At 40.2% G+C, this 23,396-nt stretch overlaps 1 protein-coding gene across 2 annotated transcripts; it reads right to left on the bottom strand.

Moving 5' to 3' along the window:
• Positions 1 to 15,812: 15,812 nt before the first annotated feature.
• Positions 15,813 to 22,379, bottom strand: BTF3 (basic transcription factor 3). Of its 2 annotated transcripts, none has more exons than XM_004678216.1 (6): positions 22,246 to 22,379; positions 21,624 to 21,692; positions 18,508 to 18,621; positions 17,999 to 18,200; positions 17,020 to 17,076; positions 15,813 to 16,241 (listed from the first exon to the last, which is right to left on the bottom strand). In XM_004678216.1, exons 2-6 carry the CDS (start codon positions 21,690 to 21,692, stop codon positions 16,195 to 16,197), a joined length of 489 nt encoding a protein of 162 aa, XP_004678273.1. In that variant the 5' UTR covers positions 22,246 to 22,379; the 3' UTR covers positions 15,813 to 16,194. The 2 variants fall into 2 exon arrangements, with proteins under 2 accessions (XP_004678273.1, XP_004678272.1); XM_004678215.1 differs by having other exon boundaries at positions 22,008 to 22,373.
• Positions 22,380 to 23,396: the final 1,017 nt, after the last annotated feature.

Consider the following 23,396-nt stretch of genomic DNA (forward strand, 5'->3'; position numbering starts at 1 on the left):
CTTTTAAAAATCAGAATGGATCCACTTTTCTGAAGCTGATTTCCAGACATTTTTCCATAATAAGCAAATGTGGGAATCCTCACACTTACCTACCCTGATAATGTAAGTGCCTGACAATTTGCCTTTTTAAAATTGTGATTTAAGTGCCTGGCATTAACTTTTGCATTATGGAGGTGTCCATTTCAAAGACGTCCATCTCCAACAAACATTGCTGGTTACACAACCAGCTCCTGAGTCAGGCTGCCTCGCCCTTGAAGGTCCCCTTTTAGGAATGCCTGGGTGACCTAGATAACGAACTACTCCTGTGACCCTGTGTTGCCTTTCTGACACTTTCATTCTTGTTCTTGTGTTTTAAATTCACCAATACACAGTGAACCTCACACACTCTCTCACTTGGTCTGTTTCTGTCACTGTCTCTCTCTTCCTCCCCTTTTCCAGCTCCAATCCCAGCCTTGCTGTTTGACCTGGTGCCGCATAGCTCCTAGGACCTGTGACTAATAAAACCATGGTTCTTCAGAGATGTTTATCCCATGAAGGTTGTTGCTGAGGTGCATCTTGCAATCATAATAAGAACCACACCAGCCATAACCTAGTTTGGGAAAATGACCATGAGGGCTGCCACAAGTGGTGTAGAGCCAGGAACCAGCCCCCTCACCGCCCCTACTTCCAACCTGGTAGCATCACGATTGAGAAAGCCTGAGACCCACACAAAAGGACCATGTGTGCTAAAACAGTTCACACCATTATTTCGTGACCTATTATATTTAGAAACTTACAAGTACACACTGCACCAGGCAGATAATTATTTCCTTCTTCTCCACTCCAGCCTTCTGTCCATCTATCCTCACTGCATATTTTATAAGCACACAAATCAATGTGACAAAATGTCCCTTAACAAGCAGCCAATCTTCAAAGAAACTTAATAAGATATGACCTATTTCATGAAAAGGAAAAAAAAAAAAAACAGTGGTTCAACAATTACTGAAATGTCAACATAGTTTGAAAGAGGCCAATTAGCAATACATATATAAAGATGCTATGCTTGAGATAAGCTTGATTAGCTAAACAATGAAGCCTATTAGAAAAAATTTAATAAAACATTCTGGTGTTGAAAGCTTATCTCTGATCAGATGGAAAAGCAAAGAAAAATGATTCTGAACCATTTCCCATTTTAGAAAGATTTTGTTTATCCTTCTTTGCTAGAATCAGAGCCAACGATTCTGATGGTTTGGATTAGCTCTTAATTCTTCTAGGCACTTGGGGATTCAAATCATTGGTGCATTTCCGGGAACATGCCATATCACAGCAGAAGGCAGGCTGAGGAAAGAAAGCTCACCACATGTGAGTCACGCCTTCTCTTCCTTGTACTGCTCTGACAGTACAAGGTGGCCCTTAGTCAGAAATGGACAAAGGACATCGACACGCCAAAGAGACCTGCATGACACTCAGTCATCCTCTGTTTCCAAGTGCTCGGCTGTGGACAGCTGAAACCAGTGGGCACTTCGGGTTAAGCATCTTGGTCACATTTTTTAAAACTACACTATTGAAATTGAGGCAGTGAACAATGACAGAGGCAGAGGGGAAGTGAGGGCAGGAAAAGGGTGCCCTTAATCCTCGAGACTTGTTAGAAATAAGGTCCTTTCATCTGGAAACCTGTTAGAGCTACAAATTCCCTCTACAAACTACTTGATATGAGTCATGTCATAGTGAAAATAATCAGGTTTTTTCCCCTAAAGATTTATTTATTTGTGCTTACAGAACTGGGGTACAGGCCAGAGGTACAGGGGCGGTGAGAGGATTCACCAGAGACAGAGTGGGGAGCAAAACAGGCCAACTGATGAAGTACACTGCTGAGGGGAACAGCAGACAGATCTGGAGAGGTCTGCTGTGCCATGTGGTCACCTCCGGGGAGGAGATTGAACTGGCACTGACGTGGCTGCAGCTCGATAGCAGTGCTGAGCTTCAGCCCGTTGTGCCACCAGGGAGGGCCCTATGAAAATAATCAGTTTTAAAATTAAGTGGACCTGAATTCAACGCCTGACTTTTTTTTTCTCTTTTCAATTCCTGACTTTGATAATACGTTTTCTGATTCTTAGTTTCCTCACTTGTAAAATTTAAATAACCATACCTTCTTTGAGGGGTTTTCAAAGGATGTGAATCAATGCATACAAAATTACTGGCACATGGCAAATAATAAATGAGTCATAATTATTTTATTACTGTTAGCATTACCTTGTCAAGTGACACAAGCCCTCAGCCCAGGCCTATTTACCTAAGGTGGGTGTCCCCTCAGTCAGACTCCGTTGCCTGACTGAGAAATTCATATTCCCACCAGTTTTTATGAATTTGTCTCAACCATGGAAAATCTTAGTTCCTGAAAAAAATTTCTTCTTTGACCAAACCAGGCTCTTCTAAACCTTTTTAACCTGAACTTTACTGACTACACTTGACTTTGATTTGCTAAATCCAATCTTAGCACAAACCCTGATAAGCCCGTTTACAGAGGGTCCCCTTCCCTGGATAATGCACCATTTTGGCCTGCTCTAGCAAGAATCCAGTTTTTATCTAATCAAGTTCCTTTTAGTATTTTTCCATCTACACCCTCACATGATGCTGCTTGACTCGAAATCAGCTGTTTTTGCTATAGTCAAAGTTTCCGGTCTCTCTCCTGTATTGTCATGATCTCAAATGAAGTCTTCATTACCAGTGTCAGGTAATGTTCCTGTTCCACCCTTCATTTCTGCATAACTGTTCCAGACAGTTGTCATTCCTCATAAAGACAAAAATCTAGAACTTGGCCTCCAGTGGAGTTGGGACACATACCAGGGAAGCCGAGTTGATTCCCTAGAGCTGGACAACACTAATCTCCAAGCTACTCTAGACTCATCTTCTGAAATGGAACTACAGAGCTGGCTCTGTTATAGGGCAGGGATAGAGGGGTACCCCTGAGCCCCCAAACCTGCCTGCTCCAAATAGGTTCTGGCCTCCCGGCAAAAGAGTTTTAATGGAAAGGAATTTTAATACAATTAGTGTGAAATACAGAAAAGACAAAGAACGAGGTTTCTAAATCAAATATCTGAAGTTACCCGCCCCCTCATGGGCAAAAGTCCACCCAAAAGAGATTTGCCCAAAGCAAGGCCTGAAAGCCCACCACATGTCTAAAGCACCTTCTGGCCGAGACCTATAGAAAAGGGTCAGAAATGGCCAGACTAGTCTGGGAGGAAAAGAGCAAAATCAGAATCAAGATAAATGCTGCCATAGTCAACCTCCCCACGGGTCTCTCGCCCACATCTATTTCTACCAGTGCAGGGTCAAGAAGCAAACGCAGTTTCTTTACCACATGCTTTCTGCTCCATGTGGCGCCCTCAGGTCACCTTCTGGCTCCATCCTGCTTCCTTTCTTCTTCAGTCTCCTCTCCTGGATGGGGCTGGGAACCTGGAACTTCCCCTTTTCTTGGGGACCACTCTGTAATAGCTCCATTCAGGAAGTTAGGGAGCTCCACTTCAGGCTCAGGCCACCCCCATAAGTCATACCCCAGACACTCAGTAAACCACACTGCCTTTCTCTACTGGCCTTGCTCTCTCTTGATTAGTTCTTCTTACTCAGACTCAGTCATCTTGTTTCCTTACTCCCAGGAGCCTGGCTGGGAGACTCTCTAACAACTCTGAGAGCTCTGGCTCTGGTACTGGTTCTGGGTTCTTCTGGTGAGCCCCTGATACTGGGTTCTTCCTCTCACGCCTCACATGCAATGTACTGGGGGCGGTCACTGGCTCAGAATTTAGAGCCAGTAGGGTCCTCAGTGCTCATCTAACTCCATGTTTTCCTGACGATAATAATGAACTTATAGCTATAGAATAAAATTGAAATAAAATATTGCAAACTAATAAAATTCAAAATTGTAATATTAATTTGATAGGTAAGTGGATGGGATTTTCCACAGAATATGTTGCTGATTTGGACTTAGTAGTAGACAAACATTAGTTTATGAGGTCTGTCCAATTATTTAGTCTGTTTCTATATTCAAGTTTAAAAGTGCAGCTCCCAAGAATGCCTGTCTACATACAAACAGAAATATTAATCCATGCCAGCCTTTGTGGTTTAGAAGCAAACCTTTCACTTCACCAAAATTCTGCAAGTGAGCAATGTTGATATTAATAGATGACTCTGGAAAGTTCTCTCTTTTATTTGAAAAAAAAAAAAAAAAAAGACTGCCTTCGATGGACAAGCCAGCCAGTTATCGTTACCCTCCTGAAAAGCACCTTTCTTCAAAGCATAGGCACTACTAAAATTACTGTTAACTGAGGGCCCTCCCTGGTGGCGCAGCGGGTTAAAGCACAGCACTAAGAAGCTAAAGCCACTTCCGCATGAGTTCGATCCCTGCCTGCCCCGGAGGTGACCACATGGCGGGGCAGACCTCTCCTGACCCGCCCGCTGCTCCCCTCAGCAGTGTACTTCTCAGTCAACCTATTCTGCTCCCCGCTCTGTCTCTGGTGAATCCTATCACCCTCCGCATCTCTGGCCTGTACCCCAGTTCTGTATGAATAAATATTAAAAAAAATTACTGTTAACTGAACAGTGGAAAGTTGATCTTTCTCAGACTGAGACCATAGTGCACACCCATTGGAAATGGGAACATGAATCTTCTGGGCAAGTTACTTTGGGTCTCCTGTGCCTGTATGTTTGTGCATCCCGATGGAACTCACTGCTCCCACCATGTTTCTATGTTCAGCCTACTGTAAAAATATCAGTGACAGGGGCCCACCCTGGTGGTGTAGCCGGTTGGAGTGCTGTGTTGCAAAGCTAAGCCAAACAGGGACTGCCTCAGTGCAAGTTCAATCCCTGCCCTGGAGGCGACCCACATGGCGAGGCAGACCTCTCCTGTATCACCCACGGCTCCCCTCAGCAGTGTACTTTGTCAATCTGTCTGTTCTACTCCCCACTGTTACCAGGTATAAACTCAAAGATAAATGCAAACTGAAGGATAAATAAAAGAATTCTGATGATACACACCACTACTCAGTTGAGATTATCCAGATAATTCAGAATATGCTTAAGACTGTTGCAAGTTATCATCACAATTAAAACAATATTTTAAATTCTCATAAAGAATTTGAAAAGCTTTGGACCAACTCAGAGGAGCTACATTTAGCAGGAAAAGTTAAGCTCAATTTGCTTTCAGGAGACCTGGACCGATGTGCAGCTATGGGAGGACAGGGGAGAGTTCACATCTTGAGCATCTGTTGTCTCATTTATAAGATGCTCCTAAAAAATTCCGCTTACCTCACTCTAAGAGTGAATGGAGTGGTAGATTTGAAAATGCTTAAGCCATCCCATACAACTTACAAATGGAAAAATCCAATCATGTGGCGGGGGCAAGTGGCTGGAGATTTACCTCCAAGCACTTTATAATATCCTGGGGAGTCATCCCTGAGTATTATGAAACGGACCTGAATATCTCCTAGTCCTCCGATCTTTTCTGTCCACGCCACTTTTTTAAATAAATAAATTTAAATTTAATTAATTTTTAAATAAATTAATTAAAATTTAAAATTTTAATAAATAAATTTAAATCAACTAAATTTATTTATTTATGCATATAGAGTTGTAATAGAAGCCAAGAGATGCCACTCTTGAGTGAACAAAACTGATGGCCTGTTGAAAGGATCCTGAAATAAATAGGGTCCATTCCTTGCTCTCTGCTGCCCTCTTCAGTACGGAAATTGGCCTTGACTCAGATAGGGTCTTCTCGTCTGAAGGCTTAACTGTATCTGGTTCATCCAGACAACCACAGCTCCTGCTCAGGATTTCACTGCCTCAGTCTCATCTTGCTTCACCACAGGCTTCTGATCCCCAGGCCCTATGTAAACTCCTCTAATCATCTTTCAGTTTGCACAATTCCTTCTCCCTCCTTGGTTGTTCTGACTTAATTTAAGATGGACGATTTCTAGTGACTCCATACTAGCCACTGAGGTAACAGACATGTTTTGTTGTTCTAATTCCGCGATGGTAACTCCAGTCCATTTTAATGTCTAATTCTGTTTAATGATGAGTATTTGCTTCACCTTTCAACATGCTTGAGGGCGATGTTACTAAACAAGCAATGACTTCTTTAAAGTAGTTTACTCTTGTTTGCCACTCATAGCTCCATTATCCTTTAGACCAGAGAATTTCCAAATGAACCACACAGAAAGCACAAGAAGATAAGGTAGAGTGAAGGGGAGGAATACTAGAGCTTTTCTTTTTATACAACATATTTAGTTTCATCCTTCTTACATTTCAATTTTGGACAATGTTTTATCGTACATATAATTTATTAGTGAACTAGAACAGGCATGTAACTTATAAATAAATATTTAGGCTAATTTTATGTCATTATATTTGTTAATTACTGAAGAAATACATAATCATAAAGGTTTGGAAGCTTCTATTCTAGATGACTACCTGCCACCTTAGGTATGTGTCAGAATCATTAAAGGAGCTTGTTTAAATAAAAAAAAATGCTAATGCTCCACCCACTCTTTGAGAGTGAAGCATAGAATATGTGAAAACTTAAAAAGCACCTCCTGGTGAATCTGACCCCTGCTAAAAATTCACATTGTTCTCTAGACTGCAAGCTAGCGAAGGACAAAATACAGCTTTCTCAATTATCACTATATATTTCTAAAGAGCCTAGCACATTACCTGACACAGGTATCCTGTGAAGACTTGTGAAGAAATGAATGATGAGTAAATAAACCACAAGCCAGAGGCAGCCTTTGTCAATTCCCTCAGACTTTGTATTCATGCTTCAAGTTTTTATAAAATTTCTCACACGGGCCCTCCCTGGTGGCGCAAGCACGGCACTATGAGGCTATCTGCAGCAACTGCCGCACAAGTTTGATCCCCAGCCAGGGAGATGACCCAGATGGCGCAGCAGACCTCTCCTGTCTCCCCACTGCTGCTCCCCTCAGCAGTGTATTTCAGTTAATATGTCTGTTCTGTTTTCCACTCTGTGTCTGGTGAATCCTCTCACCCCTCCCCCGCCCCACCCTGGACTATACCCTAGTTGTTAGATGTATAAATAAATAAATCTTTAAAAAATTTTTTTTTCTCACACAACCAAGAATCCATCATCTATAAAACTGAGTAGCTTATTTGATCACTTTTGGTAAATAGGTATTTAATGTTAACATTTTTAGTACTTATTGTTTCTATTATAAATTCTACTATGAAAGAACTCTTTCTCTATAAATCATCCTCCTATCTAAAAAATTATATGTATAGAATACAATCCTAGAAGAAGGTTGTGTAAATCAAAGGGTATGGACATTTTATAGATTGTAACTACAGTCTATAAACAACTGAACATTGACCCCCACTTCCTTCTCCCCTCCCCCAAGAGTAGACTCTGGTTTGAGGAGCAAAGGTTTGTAGGTAGGTGTGTGTGTGTGTGTGTGTGTGTGTGTGTTCCAGCACCATGGAAATGCTTTGTACAGCTTTGTAATGTGGCAAAAAGACAACATCTGAGTGAATTCTAGTCCCTGTTTCTATCCCTCGCTGGCTGTGACACTTAAATTCTTAATGGTTAAGTTCCTTCACAGTAATATTTATATTCATAACTACATGACAGTGCTGTTGATCTTGAAGCATTATTAAGTGTTAGAGATAAAGAATTACCTTTTATACTTGATATAGTTCCAAAGGAACAAAAGGTTTCGAGTCTACTAGTGGTTCCCCTGAAAAGATGCATCCCATCTCTCTTGTGCCAACGCATATTGTCTACATATGTGAGGGGGTTGAATGCTAACGCCTAGGGTGAAGCCCATTAATTCCCAGAATGAGACTCAAGAGGCTCAAGAGGCTCAGGTCTTTGAAGAAGGTGCAGAGATATTTAGAAACTCCAGCCAATGGGTTGCCTCCAAAATCTCAAGGGTGAGTCTTACTGTTTGTGAGAGGTAGCACTGTTAAATGCTGAAAAAATGACCAGGGGCACTTGGAGGACTGAAGTTTTCCTTTTCAAGGTATGCCAAGAAAACCAGTCAGGTAAGTTCCCATGATGCCAAGTCACTCTAAAGAGAAGCAGCTGCCCTCTCTGCTCTCCCCTTCCCAGAAGCCACCTAGTATAGGGGTGGTTGTTCTTTGGAATGTCCGCATAGAACCCAAGGCCACAGTCTGCTTTCCATCTTTGGTATAGGGCTGTAGTTCTCAAATATCGGTGTGTATAAGAATAACCCAAAATGCAGGTCCCTTCTCCATAGGCCGGTGGGGAGGAGCGGGGAGGGAGGGGCGCGCTGGAACCTGCACTTCTTTCTGTGAGGTTTGATGTAAGCAGCCTGAATACCAGACTTTGAGAAACACTGCCCTAGACAATATTGCCTTAAATGGGGAATAGTACACTTAAGAAGTCATTTCACCTTATGGGCCCTGTTTCTTCATTTTAAAGCTTCATTTTCATAACAAAGAGGATAATACTTATTCTTCAAAAGGCTGGTTGCTTTGAATTGGAAACAGTGGACAGGAAAAGAACCCCCATAACTTAAAGCATTCATTCAAGCTCCTGTAATGCTGTCTCCTGCCTCTCAATGACTCTGAGCTCACCACAGACATCTGGCTAGTTAACACTGTACCCCAACATGCGCCTCTCAGCCTCTACCTGAGATGACCTGTTCTCTTGCATGTTTGTGTTTGCTTGACAGAGCAATGTTGGCCTCCCAGCAGGCAGTGTCTCTGGATCTGCTGCGTGGCTTCTCTAGTGCTCGGACTTGTGGCAGCTGTGCTCGGTCTTGTGATCACCTTTGGGATTCCTATAAAACCTGCCAGTATGTACCTCCCATAGGGGACGGATCTGTTGATAACTCACTCAACCAACAAGAGTGTAATTATGCTCCATGTATTTCCAAAATGGGTGTGTTTCCTGATGTGGATGATATAGGTGAGTCTACTGATAATGGGTACTTGGCACGTGGTACGTGGCAACCATCACTCTGGACACTGTCCATCTCGTCTTTTCTCTTTTTAAAATTTTGTTCCTTTTTAAATTAATTTAATTTTCATTCATTTCAACCGTTTTGCTAGGTGGTTGTTGTTATTGCCATTATGTGTAGAGACCAGAAAGCCTTTGTCTGTATGTGTCTGCAAGTGTCTCTCTCTTTTTTTCCTCTGTCACCCTACCCTCTCAAGTTAGCCTCTTTTTCTTATCAAACTTGCCATGTGCCACTTAAAAAAAAATGAGTAGAGACTCAGATATTAGTCGACATCCCAAGATAATACAGCCAGTAAGTCGGTGAGCCAGGACTCTACGCTAGCCTGGCTCTTTCTGAAGCTTACACAGGACTGGTTTCTACCTTCAAGGAGTCTCTGCTGGAGTCAGGGAGTCTAGTGAAACAGTAGTGAACCAAATTACAAGAGCATAAATTCAACAGAGCGTGGTGTTCAGCATTGTTAGTAATTCAAGAGAAAGCAGCCACAAGGCCAAGCACCTCATGGATTAAGAATACAAACTGTGTGGGCCCCCCTGGAGTCACAAGGGGCTCAGCACTATCAATCTAGTGGCAGCCACTGCAGCCTGAGTTTGATCCCCAACCAGGGAGGTGACCCACAAGGCACAGCAGACCTCTCCTGCTTCCCACTGCTCCCCTCAGCAGTGGATTTTAGTGTATCCACATGTTCTGCTCCCCACTCTGTCTCTATCTCTGGTGAATCCTCTCACCAACACCCATCAACCCCCCACATACACACACACCCCTCTGGCCTACACCTCAGCTCTTGTATGCAGAAATAAGTAAATCTTAAAAACAAAAAAGAATACAAACTGTGTTGTTAACTGCCTCTTAGATTACCTGCCTAGTCCCAGCTACAAAACTTTCAAGATACAAAGTTAACCTTTACCAAGCCCTCACCAACACTAAATGAGTATCTGAAATATTTCTAGCCTGTTGACCTTTTACCATTCCACAAACCAATCAGAAATTTTCTGTAGAGATATTATTGCAGCTGTAAATATGTTTGAGTTTTATGTTCCTAATCTGCTGCTTTCATCTTCCATATAACTTTTTTTATAACTTATTTATGTACACAAGAATTGGAACTGATCATTTCAACCAACTAGCAAAACAGTTGAAATGAATGAAAATTAAATTAATTTAATTTTCTCTTAAAATTTAAGAGAAAAGACGAGATGGACAGTGTCCAGAGTGATGGTTGCCACATACCACGTGCCACGTACCCATTATCAGTAGACTCACCCATATCATCCACATCAGGAGACACACCCATTTTGGAAATACATGGGGCATAATTATACTCTTGAGTGAGTTATCAACATGATGTGGATAGCTTCATAGTGCTGTGCTTTAAGCTGTTGCGCCACCAGGGAGGGCTCTTCCATAGAATTTTTATAGTATTAAACATTTTTTTAAAGATTTATTTATTTATGCATACAGAACTGGGGTACAGGACAGAGGTGCAGGGGCAATGAGAAGGTTCACCAGATAGAGTAGGAGGAGAACAGGCAGATCAGATAGAAGAAGTACACTACTGAGGGGAGCAGCGAGTAGGTCAGGAGAGGTCTGCCTTGGTATGTGGATCACCTCAGGGGAAGGGGATCGAACTTGCACCAAAGAGGCAGCAGCTAGCTTGCAGTGCTGCATCCTACCCCATTGTTCCACCAGGGAGGGCCCGGTAATAAATATTTTTAAAATACCATTTCATTTATTTTGAAAAACTTCCACTCACATTTGAGCAGGTAGCCTCATTACATTTAAACAATGATCTCAATTTAATTCAGTGTCATTGTGAGGTTGGTATAACAAGTTATACCAACTAGCTAAGAAAACAATGGAAGGATCATATAGAAACAATTTGTCAGAGCTGACACCAGAGCCCAGGCAGCTTGATTCTCTCATAGTCACTTCTGCTTCTTTTCAGGCATGTTCACACTCATTTATCCACATGCCCATGCCAGTGGTGTTGCAAGAAATGCAGGCTGCCTGGGCCAAAATGCAAGTTTTGGCCCATGGGAGCATGAGGAGTCAAGAGACACTTGAGAGGGTAAAAAAAAGAGAGACGCTTGCAGACACAAGGGGGCAAAGGCTTCCTGGTCTCTACACATAATGGCAATAACAGCAATCACCCAGCAAGATGGTTGAAAAGAATGAAAATTAAATTAATTTAAAAAGGAACACAATTTAAAGAAAGGATTATAGAGAAAGAACAATAGAAAGTGGAAAGGAGAAAGCAGATTATTAGAGGCATGTTATTATAATATTAAAACTGGTTAAAACTTGATGTTCATGACGACAGATGTCTGTCTGGCTATTTTATAAACCTTCCAGATTTACTGTATGTACCATGTAAAACAGCTTCACTTCAGCTGGGCTTCTTGTGTGACGACCTCACTACTTGCTTGTCACCCTCGCTGCTTTGTAATGGCAAGTTGGACTGCAGCCATGGTGAAGATGAATCTGCTACCTACTGTGGTAAGATGGACAAATAGTCAAAACTAGAGACTGGTTACCAGCAATTCATAATTAACATGAATTATAATTAAAACATTATTGTACATGAATGCTATGTTGGAAATAATGTTTTTGTCCAATATAGGCCAAATGCCCAGCAGTCTCCCACAAAACTTGATATTCAAATGTCCCAACCATAAGACTTGGACCTACATGGACAAGGTGTGTGATACCAGAAATGACTGTGGCGATTGTTCGGATGAATCAGGTAAAAATGGAAATGTGTAACTGATGTTTCAATGGATCCTTAGAATGGCTACCCTTCATTCAATGACATAAATTAACTCATACTTAGAAACCTTCTCAAGGATTTTTACATCCATGATTGAGCTATCCTAACACTTCCAGTAGTTTGCATATTTTAAGGAAGCAAATTCTCAAGAAGTAAATGAAGCCCTGTTTGCAAAGATTAACAAAGGAAATAATCTTGAGGGAAAATTCTTGTCTGGTATCAAATTTCTTTTGGATTTCTTTGAAATGTTGGTAAAGATCAAAGGGAATTTCAAAGCTTTGACTCTCAAAGTTCTTTTTGTTATTTAATGGATGTTATTTCCTGTCCCTCCTGCTTCATCCTTCCCTCTCTTCTCTGCCTCCCAATCTTCTCTCTGGCGGTTTAACATGCACAGCATCCTGATTACTTTATAAACTGGCAAGACCGGCTTATTCTACAGCCATGGCAGCACATTGTTCCAATACCTTGTGGCCTCACCCAGAATGTAGATTTATCAGTAACAGGGAACACTAATTAGATCTCACTAGGTGGTGTCTTGCCCTTTTGTCTGATCAAGATGGAGAGTAGACATAGAACTTCCTAGGTATTAGGTGTCACTTGAAACTGTTGATAATAAAAGGCTAAAAATATAAACAGACCCTTCTTTTTTTTTTTTTAGCTTTCAGTTAGCAAGTACTAATTCTCTTTCCTGCTTATTGGACATACAAAATCATACAGACCCTTCCTTGTTTAGGTAATGTGTCACTGTACTTATTTTTTGGTTGGACAGTAGTATTACCCTGCTTGGCTTTTCAAAGTACAAATTATTTCACCCAAACATGCAGAATCTTTAATAAACATCAACAATTTTCCCCTTGGACCATTTTCCTAATATTTTTAATACCCAACGGGTTATTTCTTTTCTACTAGCATCATTCTCAGTTCACCTTGACACTTTAAGTTATGGTTTTACAAATCAATGATTCTGTCTAGTTTTACAGTGCCCCGAGTGTTCGGGCTGGAGATGTGATACTGTTTTCTTTGCGGACTGTGCCTGCATTCCCAAAACACGCTGCAAAAATGGCATTCAAGACTGTGCTGATTGGAGTGATGAAAATTTATGTGAATAGAAGACTTTTCTAAATGTTCTGAAAAAGCTGAAAGTGGTTCTCTCAAAACTTCTCTGTGCAAAAACAACATTGGGGTGGTGGGCAGCTACCAAAGCATGGAACCCAGGATTATGTAATAGAGAAAAACACTATTAGTAGAAACCAGACTTAAACTTGACTTTGTTCGCTTTAAAACTTGTTTCAAATCTTAGAATATAGCTTTCTGCCCTGTGCATCACAAGGTATTATAGAGATGAAGCAAATGTGGAGATGACACAAGTATATCCTAGTTCAATTACTTCAATAAAGGATGTTAATAGAATTTTCAGATCAAAATCAATGTTTGTCTCTTCATTTGTGCAGCTCTTGTTCGGTTCCACTGAAAGCTAGCTTGGCCCATGACCAAAGGAGACAATAGCTAACATGTAGTTACAACTGCCAAAGGTCAACCAGATCAGAAGCATCCATCTGCCCTTTTATCTTTGCCAGAGTCTGGAATTCTTTCTAGAAGGTATTGAAGTCAAGAGCAGACCTGGGTTTTGAATCTCATTCTACCAGTCTAAGGGACTATGTGACCTGAAACAAGTTATTTTACCTCTTGGAGATGGTTCCTACTTTTTACAATGTGGCTCATTTGGTGAATTGATAAATCAATGAAATGATGTAAAACTTGTAGCACAGGAATTTCGAAAAATTAGTAAAGAATGAAAAATATGATAGATTGTTACAACTCAAAACATGTATACTGCTCTGGAGGAGATTATATTTGCCAACCCTCATGGCCATCAGACTTGCTAAGTACATGGTTTGCGCTGGCTGATGAAATAGTCATTAACCATCATTATGACTTTCTATCATAAGCTCAAAAGCCAGCTGGTTATTTGCCTTGTTTCTGTCCTGATTTTGGCAATGTTGCAATTAGAGGTTGCTTCTGGAGCAAAGTGGGGGTCCCTGCCATAAACTACAAACAAGTGTAAACTTTATAGCAACTGAATTTTGTCATGTTATGCACAACTCTGCCTAATCTGATATGAAAGGTGTTAAAATATGTCTTCACAGCCACAAAAACATTAGATGATTCAATGGACCAAAAGGTTAACATTTTGAGAAGTTAGGGGAGAAAAACTCTGAATAGATATAACAGGATTAACCTCAGCCAGCATCTGCTACAAGCAGCAAATTGCTCAAGCTAAATGAAGCCTCCAAGCCTGCTATACTTGTGATACCACAACTTTCTTGTACGGCTTACAGGAAACTAGAAAGGTAGTTAGTGGCGTTCTTCATGTTTGTGACAATCTGTCACTGTTACCCCAACCTCTTGGGATGTCAATACAATCTCTAGCTGTGCTGTGAAGCACACACGTGAAGCCAAGATGTCAGTATCACATCACCTGGGAGTTCATCAGAAATGCAAATCCTCAGGCCCCACCCCAGACCTCATCAACCCAGTTTAAACATTCCACTTGCCTTAATCAACTACATACAAGTGACATTTGTGGCTAACAGATTCAAGAGCCACTTAACCCATCGTCCACTCACTACCAGAAAGCTGAGTAACTAGATACCATCCCAACTCTTGAGTCCTGGGTTGGAGTAAAAGATCAGCTTTAACTCCTTTCTAAGTTTGTACACAGGACTTTGTAGTCCTTATGACTGTAGCAGTGAACTTCAACAGGACTGATAAGATATCCTTGATAGAAAATACGACGTTAAGATGTACAAAATTTCAGTTTTTGGCACTTTAAGCAGTAACTTTGACTGGTTGTATAGTACCTTCAAAAGGTCTTAAAAGTGATAATTTGTCTTACAATTTATATATACTGGGGTACAGGCCAGAGGTGTGTGTATGTGTGAGAGTTCACCAGAGTGGGGAGAAGAGATTGACGAAGTACACTGCTGAGGGGAGCAGCAAGTGAGACAGAGGAGGTCTGCTGCACCATATGGGTCACCTCCGGGGCCAGGGATGAAAACTCCCACTGAAGCTGCTATGGCTAACTTGCAGTGCTGCGCTTTAACCTACCATACCACCAGGGGGCCAATGTTACGTTTTTATAAAGCCTCTTCTACATGATCGCTAAGTTTTTTGAAAGTTGTCCTGTACCCAGTGCGGGGAGGGAAATGCACTGGACTATAGTGATGGCACACGGGTAATTTGGTGATGGAAAGCCCACGGGGATTACAACTGAGATGGAAAAATGCACATAATGATGTAAAAATAAACTATTATTTAAAAGTTGTCCTGTTATCAAGGAAACTTTCTGGAGAAACAACTGTTCAATACCCAAATTATGGTGGTAGCATAGGCATTACAGTTCTTAAAATTGAACACATCTAATTTGTTTAATTAAAAAAAATTTTTTTAAAGAAAAAAGTTGTCTGGGCCCTCCCAAGTAGCACAACGGGTTAAAGCACACACCAAGGTTGGTCCTTGGCTAGGGAAGTGACCCAAATGGTGTGGCAGACCTTTCTTGCCCCATCCACTGCTCCCCTCAGCAGTTTTTCAGTAAACTTGACTGTTATGCTCCCCACTGTTTCTGATGAATCCTGTCAACCCCCTGCATCCCTGATCTGTACCCCACTTCTGTATGCATAAATACATCTTTAACATTAAAAAAAAGTTGCCTTATTCATTTAAATGGTTTTTGATTAAGGAAACAAGGTGACATTCCTTTTACAAACACTACTTTTTTTTGAGGGAAGGGGGTTCCCCAGAGAATATCCTGCAGAGGATGAATTAACTCACTTTTTAAATAGTAACCTTGGGTTAAATCTACAGAATGGTGCTACAAGTCTCTACTTTCAGAGACTGAGGATCAAATGAGAAAATCAAGTGTGACAATATATACAAAGCATCACATATTGTCTATTGATAGACAATATAAAGATACATCCTCATTAGGATTATCCTACTCTAATTTACAATTATATCCATTACATAAACATCAGAAATGCTGAGGACTACTAGAGAAAAAAAAAGATTTACCACCTGTAACATACTTGTCATTTAAAATCTTTAATCAAATTCCATCAAAGATTATCATATTACATGCCATGATTAGCTTTCTATAACAACTTTGCTTTCTGTGTACAAATCAGTGTCAATGAAATAAAAAATAAAGCTGTATACTAGGCAAAGGATTTTATTAACCTGTTTCAAACATTATTCCCAGGCTTCTACAGCTTAATTAGCTGCAAAGAATGAATTGTGTATAAGCAAAAACTGAAATGAGCTGCAGTGTCCAAGGGGCTCAAGCTTAAAAATATTAGAGATCTAGATTTTATCAGATCCATGAACAAAATTTTAAAAAGCAGTCATAATATAAAATAGCAGCTCCCAGTAACTTCTTCAAGTTTTATCGTCTTCAGAAGTTGACTCAATTCAGTTTGCTTCATTTTTGGATGCCTCATCAAAATTCTCCACAAGATCTAGAAATTAAAATGGTAGAAATTCAGAAAAGTCGAATCCACAAATAATCATCAGATCTTTTAAGATATTTCATCATATGGCCTACAGTTAAAGCAGGATATAAATTTAAACACTTGTGTTTATTTCCAATGAGACTACTAGGCATTTGACATTATTTTTAAGCGTCCATTCTGGCACATAATTAGAATAAGGAAAAGAGGAAATGTTATTAAATTTGCCGTTGCTGTAGTACTGTGTGTAAACAAGTGCGTGTACTTTCCCCATTCCTGTTTCACTTCAGTAAATAAAACGAAGCAATGTAATGTATTTAGTCAGTGTTAGGGACAGGACCAAGGAGTATCATGACACTCAGTTTTGAAGTTTCCCCAGATTCCTGAGGATACCTATATATGCAAAGTGTAAATATTTGAGTCTAGTAATTCTATTAATTTGTTCACAACTGATAGAAAAATGCCTCGTGACTGCTAAAAGGTCTTTCCACTGATTTTAGAAAGCTTATATATCACTTTCTAATAAGGGATATAATTGATCCGTGGCTTTTCATAAATTTACTGGTCTCCAAAAATAGCAAACAAAGATCTTTCTTATCTGCAAATAATTACGGCTTTAGGTTACAACATACACTTGTTAAACAATGCTGCTCTATTTCTTCATTCTAATTTAGATTTATGTCTTCCTTTCTCCTACATCCTACCCTCACATGCTCTTTCCTACACCATAAAGACTCTACTATCTCCTGTTAAGGTTCTCTAGCATTTAACAAGTGAAGGCTCCTACCTGGAACTTCATCATCATCATCCTCTCCAGTGGCAAGAGGTGCTTTTCCATCCACAGCTGCAAAAGGAAAATGTCAGTGTTACCTACACAGCTTTTTAAGTCTTCAATAAAGAGTAACTGGAAGAACAGATGAAGTTCAAACACTGTTACAATTTATATTCATCATTACAACAGTGACATGTGGGACATTCTCTATACTACATCCATATTGTGATGTCTACAAAGTACACTGGAATACTATCAACAGTAACACTCAAAAAATCAAATTCCATACCTATCTTTTAAATCTCTCAGGTCCTAAGTTAGTGTAATAGGGAGTCCAGAGGATGAAACTCCCCACTTTCAATTACAGCAAGATTTATTCTGGGAGGCAGATGAAGAAACGGTTTTCTCAAATATTCTACTGTTTTGTGCATGGGACAAGAAACTGTCCATGAAATACATTTGAAAAGCTGAAACCTCACAGTCTATGAGTTTCACTAGGATGTCTGTTCAAAAGCCTACTTCATTTCCTAAAGTCTTAAAAGCAACAATATAAAGTAGTAACATCCCTGATGTAGTTACTCAACTATACAATTTTCTGCCCTGAACAGAATCCTATTAAAAAAAAAAAAAATCCGAGAATTTGTATTTTCAATCAATTCTAAACTGCCAATTTTCAAAAAGGGCCCAATTACTATTTGCCTGTTTCCAGCTAATAAACATAATTTTAAGGCTCTCACCCAAAGAAAACATTCCCCTGATTCACTTAAATGATCACAACATGCTAGACAAATTACTGAACATACTAAGAACACTTGCTTAAAATGCTGAAAACTGAAAATGCTTAAAAACCATTTAGAGGAAATTTCATTTCCAAATTTACTTACTTTAAATTTATGAATTTACAATAAAGACATTCATATCTGCTTTGTGCCACAAGTTGTTAGGAGTCTGTTACTAAGCTGGTAACCCTCAGCAAAATCACTAAGAAACTCACATTGTTTGGGCAGAGCTTCAGCCAGTCTCCTTAAGCTAGTCAGGCTGTCTGCACCAAGCTGGTTTAAGATGCTGGGGAGCATTTCTGTCAGCTGCTTTGTTTCAGCATGACCTGTAATGGTGAAAGTGTTTGCTGCCAGAGATGCCTGAACTTTAGGGTTGTTAAAGTGGATCACTGTTCCTTGGTTTGTGAACATATTCACCTATAAAGAAAAAAAAAAAACCTAAATTAGCAACACCCACCAAAATTCCTTTCAAATCAAAACTTTAATATGCAAAAACTGAAGTTTTGGCTAGTATTTCACCGAAGAACAGGTAAGATTCTGCCTAGAATATGAAAGTCAATTTCCTTGCTTTCTGACTTAGCAATCTCTCTAATATCCATTAATATAGTAGAAATGAACTTTAGACAGAGAAAATTCTCTGTTGGAAGTAGAGTTAAAAAAATTTAATGCCCTAACTTTTTTCAGATAAATTCTGTTTTATAAAGACATGGTACTGGACACTTACCTCTTCAATACCAGAGATATTGTTTACCCCTAACTTCTTTAAGGAGAACTGAAGTTTTTTATCATCTGCTGTAGCTGTTCTGTGAACCACCTTCTTCTTTCTGCGAGCAGTACCCTAAAGTGGAGAGAAAAGGGAAGAAAACGTATACATACCCTGTAACAAAGACATTTTCAAATGGAAAATTTCCAATTCAATCAATTCTGATTATCTGGAACTGTATATATAAAAAAATACCATAACCATAAACTTATACAATGAGTAGACAGGTAAAGGGCACTTAAACCAAAAGAGGGGAGTATCTACCTTAAACTACCTTTGTCAGATGTAAAAGAATAACCTTTCAAAGTCCTGCTTTTTAAATTATCTGCTATAAAGAATCAAAGTGGTATCATGTGTCTAACTAAAGCATTATTTAGAAGTTTCATGTGCAGAACTCTTAACCTTTCTGTTTCCACACTAGAGAAAAATCAACATCCATTAATATTCACAGGTAAGACAGTATATGACACAAGCAAATGAGTCTGCAAACAGACAGCGATAGCACCCCAGAGTAAAGTCTGAAGTTCTGCAAGGCCCCTACATAATCTGCTCCAACCCTACCTACTATGCTGATCTTGACTGTATCTCCTATGACATATGCACACTCATTTTCAACCAAACCTGTCTGCTATTCCTCAGCTAGACCAAACAAGGGCCTTTGGTCATAATGTTCCTCTTCTCCCCTAACATCTTCATGGTTTACTCCCTCATCATAGATAACTGTTTTCTGTCACCATATCCAAGTTGTCTTTTCCAACCATTCAATGAGAAATAGCAACCCATGCTCATCATTTCCTACCAAGCCAAGTTTATTTTTCTGCATATTACTTAATACAATAAAGATAAATGTATTGCCTGTCTCCCCTCACTTGAATATAAGTTCCTTGAGATCTTCTATTGGTTAAATCCAGTAATTAAGAACAGTATCTGCTCCATTCATTGAAGGTACTCAACAATTTAATGAATTACTCAATACAGACTTCAGGAAAACTTATAAATTTGAAGCCTCTAATTTCCCCCTTCTCAGATATCCCATGAACTAAGGCAAATATGACTACTTAGCTTAAAACTTTAATAACACTCCTAAGGACTCTCTTCACATAGGCTAAACCCATTATGTGATATTTATAGTCCTTCAAGGAAACACTACCTCCCATCTACTTCACTGCCCCTCAACCTCCATGACAATTCCTATTAATCCTTTAAAATCCTATTCAAGCCATTACCTCTTCTGTGTTTTTCCTCAACTATGCAATTATCTCTCCCCAAACTGTTCCCACCTGTTTTTTTGAAAATGCTTCTATTGCAGTACTATGCAAATCACACACCCCACCCCCCCAGCCTTAAAGTCCCTTCAGGGGCTTTAAACTTCAATTTTACATCCTCAGAATCCAGCATGGTGAAGGCTTAATTAAACTATAGTTTAAGTGAAGAAAATATCAATAACTACAAATTATACTGGTTTAGGAAATCCCCAAAAAGTCTTAAGAATAAACCTCAACTTTAGGTGTTTATGCACATACCAAGTTTCTAGAGAATACTCTAAAAGACATCCTTAAAAAACGATTGATTTTAAAAACAAAACTAGTACATATTCTGTATGTTCTATACACTTAACAAGTGTAGAATTCAATTTTCAATGCTCTGATCAGATAGAAAGGGCTTGTGACATTTATCAACAATCATCCAAAACCTGAAGATTTCAATAAGGCAAAACTCACCTAAATTTTACATTTCAGGTTGTTTTTTCAGAAGGCAAAGAAAATGTTCCTAAATAACAATTACAGCAGAAGTATTTCCTATACTAAATTTAACCTTTCTTTACCCTTTAATGTAATCTTTCCCAGGTTAAATATTACTGGATAACCAGAGCAACAAAAAGAGAACACACAACTACATTACTTAAATTATTCTTTCTGAAGCCTCTACTGAAAGAAGCACCCAAATACTGATCCACAAAGAATGTGACAAGTTTTTCTGGGATCTAAAGGCCACACCTAGCTTATAACAACTACTAAAAAACGGCAAGAAACACCTACTGTTGTTAATGGGTAGGTGTAGAGCTTGAAGAATTTCAGTGAATTAAAAAAGGGATCAAGATACATGCACTGCTGACAAAGTTAAGTATTTCAACATGTATTTATTAGTTCAACTTTGGGATATTTTATTGTACATTATTTGAATGTTAATGATCACAGCTGGAAAAAACTGATATGCAATAAACTTGTACTATGGAAGATATACAAGTTTTACCAAGTAAAGACATGCTTTGTTCCAACAAGCTACCACACCTTGTTAAAGAGTAGGAATGTGCTAACACAATGCAAAATATGACTAGGTAGATCTCTGTCTAGAGTGTGATTCAAATTTTAGTATATAACCTAGAAAACAATCTAAAACTTTACAAAGCCCAAAAAAGTATGTCCCTGAAGGGGATACATTAGGAAAAAACAAGGAAGCAAAAACATTATTTAAAAGCCTACTAATCTCTTATTCCCTAATTTTAATACAATTAGAAAGTCAAAATGAAAAGAAATGGGTTTTGGCACAATTTCCAAATCCATCGTCTACTGCTCTTAAATTCCAAAATGTATCTGATAAAAGATATTTTCCAGTATCTTAGAAAATATACAACTACTCTGGATTGCATTTAGCTAAGAAAGCATTACAGAGACGTATTAATTTAAAAGAAACACAAATATCTATTAAGTAACAAGCATTATTGCAAACCTTAAGCCAGTTAAAGGTACAACCACAACGGTATCTTACTGAAATGACACCTTTCTCGCGAACTAAGAACACTGTAACAATGAAAACATTTACATAAAAGCACTATACCTCATTCAAGTGTCTTTTTCATATTGATTCACTTTTCCTCCTCCTAACATACAATTTATAGATCTCACTGAAACACTCTATTGTGTCTCTAATTTAGGCCCCAATCTCCCCTCCCTTCCCTTGTGTGGCCAACTGTGGCATTCTCTCTTTAGACAAAGTGACAAGTCTGGGATACCAGAAATGCAAAACATTAAAAAGAAAACGAACCTTTAAAACTTCAAAGAAAAATTATTACTTACTTTCCCACCAATGCGGACTTGTGCCTGCAGCTTGGCGAGTTTCTCCTGGTTCATGATAGTTTCTTTCATCTAGAAAAACAGGAAACCCTCAGCGAGAAAAGGTCTAGCTCACTCTAGCAATTCTCGCTTGTAATGTCCCAAGACACCAGCAGAAAAACTGCCTTACACAGGCCGAGGCCTGGATCCCAATCCACCCCGCAAAGCTCCCAATTTTAGTTTCCAGGGAGGCCAAAAAGGTTCCCCACTCCCAGCCCCCCTCCATCCAGGCCCAAGATACGGGCCCTAACCCACGCCTAAGTCAGCACCCCCACCCACCGCCCCGGCCCGGCCGCGGCCTAGCCAGGGCCTGCCCGGCCCGGCCAGTCTCCGCAAGCCTCGCGGTACCTGAGGCTCCTGTCCTCGGGTTCCGCCGCGAGGTGGAGGAAGAGACGGCGTCGCCTCGCCCCCAGGGCAGCCGCCCCTGGCTCGACCTCGCCCCCGAGAGTCAGCCTGAGTGGGTGCGCCTGTCCGTCGCATCGCCTTCCTTTCCTCAGCCCTGTCCCTCCCTGTCTCGCTCCTTCCGGGCACTTCCCGCCCCCGCTCCCGTCCTCCTCCCACGCCGGCGTCCAGAGACTTTTTGTACCTTGTTGGAGCGGAAAAGGGGCCGCGCGGGGGACTAGGGTTGGCGCTCAGGGGGTCTCGGGCAGACCAGCTGAGATAAGGCGCACACACGCGGGGACGCAAGATGGCAGCTAGAGGAAGACCGGAAATGACGCAACGCCACTTCCGTACCCAAGCAGGAAATGGATTTCGCCGCGAGTGCAGAGTCTCCTTGCGCACGCGCAGTCTCTCACGGCGCTGTTTGTGACGGCTGCGCTAGGCTGTGCGTGCAGTCGTCTTCCTGCGCGGACTGAGTAGAAGCGCCGAGTCTGGGCTGGAAGCAGCACGTGTGGCTTGGAGAAAAGCTGTAAAGGGCTCAGACAGCACGGTTCTGAACAGTTAGAATTGAGTAAGTCGGCCCTCTCTCCGTGGGACCCTGATCCCAAAGTTCATTACCTCAGAAAAAGGGCCTCTTTAGCGTTAGCAGAAAGGTTTGGGGGGCCCAGCATGTGCGCACCTCTTTACCCACTTTCTAGGCGCGATCCTCTGAATGTTTTAGAATTTCCCATTCAGCCTGAATCCGCCTTTATACCCCCTCCCCCCACGCGCAGTTATGTTCTCGGTTCTTAAAAAGGTTGTGGACTTTACAGTTAGCAATTCACAAGTGAAAACACCTTCTCTTAACTGAGTACTCAGAAGAATTTGTGCACGGTGTTTTGGAAAAGACCAGTTTTTGGTTTGTTTAAAAATTCTGTAAGTTCCTAGGACAAGCTTTAAGAGAATATTACCCCCCCAAAAAAGCAACCCCCCCACTATATTTAAATGGCATTTTAAATCAATGCTATCTGATAAGCCTTTTTGTGATCTTAGCCATGTCAAAAAAGTGAGTCTGAAATCTTGCCTACAGAAAATGTGGTTTTATATAGGAAGAGAATGTATAGGTGCAGATTTCCCTCCAATTAAGAATATTCTTGGATACTTTTTTTTTCACTTGTAAATTCTTTAGAACTGTGATGTTTCTAAGAAAATACCTGATGTGAATGGCTGCATTGCTCTTTAGGATAACTGCAACAGTTTCTATTTTCTCAAAAAAATAAAAGCAATGTTGTTTCTGTTACTAGATGAGTTAAGTTTACTATAGGAAAGGGGTATTTTAGGGTGTACTGTTAGGCAATGCTGGTAAGTCTCCTAAGG

This window comes from Condylura cristata, unplaced genomic scaffold (genome assembly GCF_000260355.1).
Source record: "Condylura cristata isolate star-nosed mole 26May11 unplaced genomic scaffold, ConCri1.0 scaffold00007, whole genome shotgun sequence".
Classification (NCBI taxonomy): Eukaryota; Metazoa; Chordata; class Mammalia; order Eulipotyphla; family Talpidae; genus Condylura; species Condylura cristata.

Bases quoted from the DNA above. Each gene is read 5' to 3' on its own strand.
- BTF3 (XM_004678215.1), bottom strand. From the start codon at position 22,139: ATGCGACGGACAGGCGCACCCACTCAGGCTGACTCTCGGGGGCGAGGT. The intron at 21,693-22,007 runs GTACCGCGAGGC...CTGTTTTTCTAG, and splicing joins CCCGAGGACAGGAGCCTCAG to ATGAAAGAAACTATCATGAA. The intron at 18,622-21,623 runs GTAAGTAATAAT...TCTCCACTTTAG, and splicing joins AAGTCCGCATTGGTGGGAAA to GGTACTGCTCGCAGAAAGAA.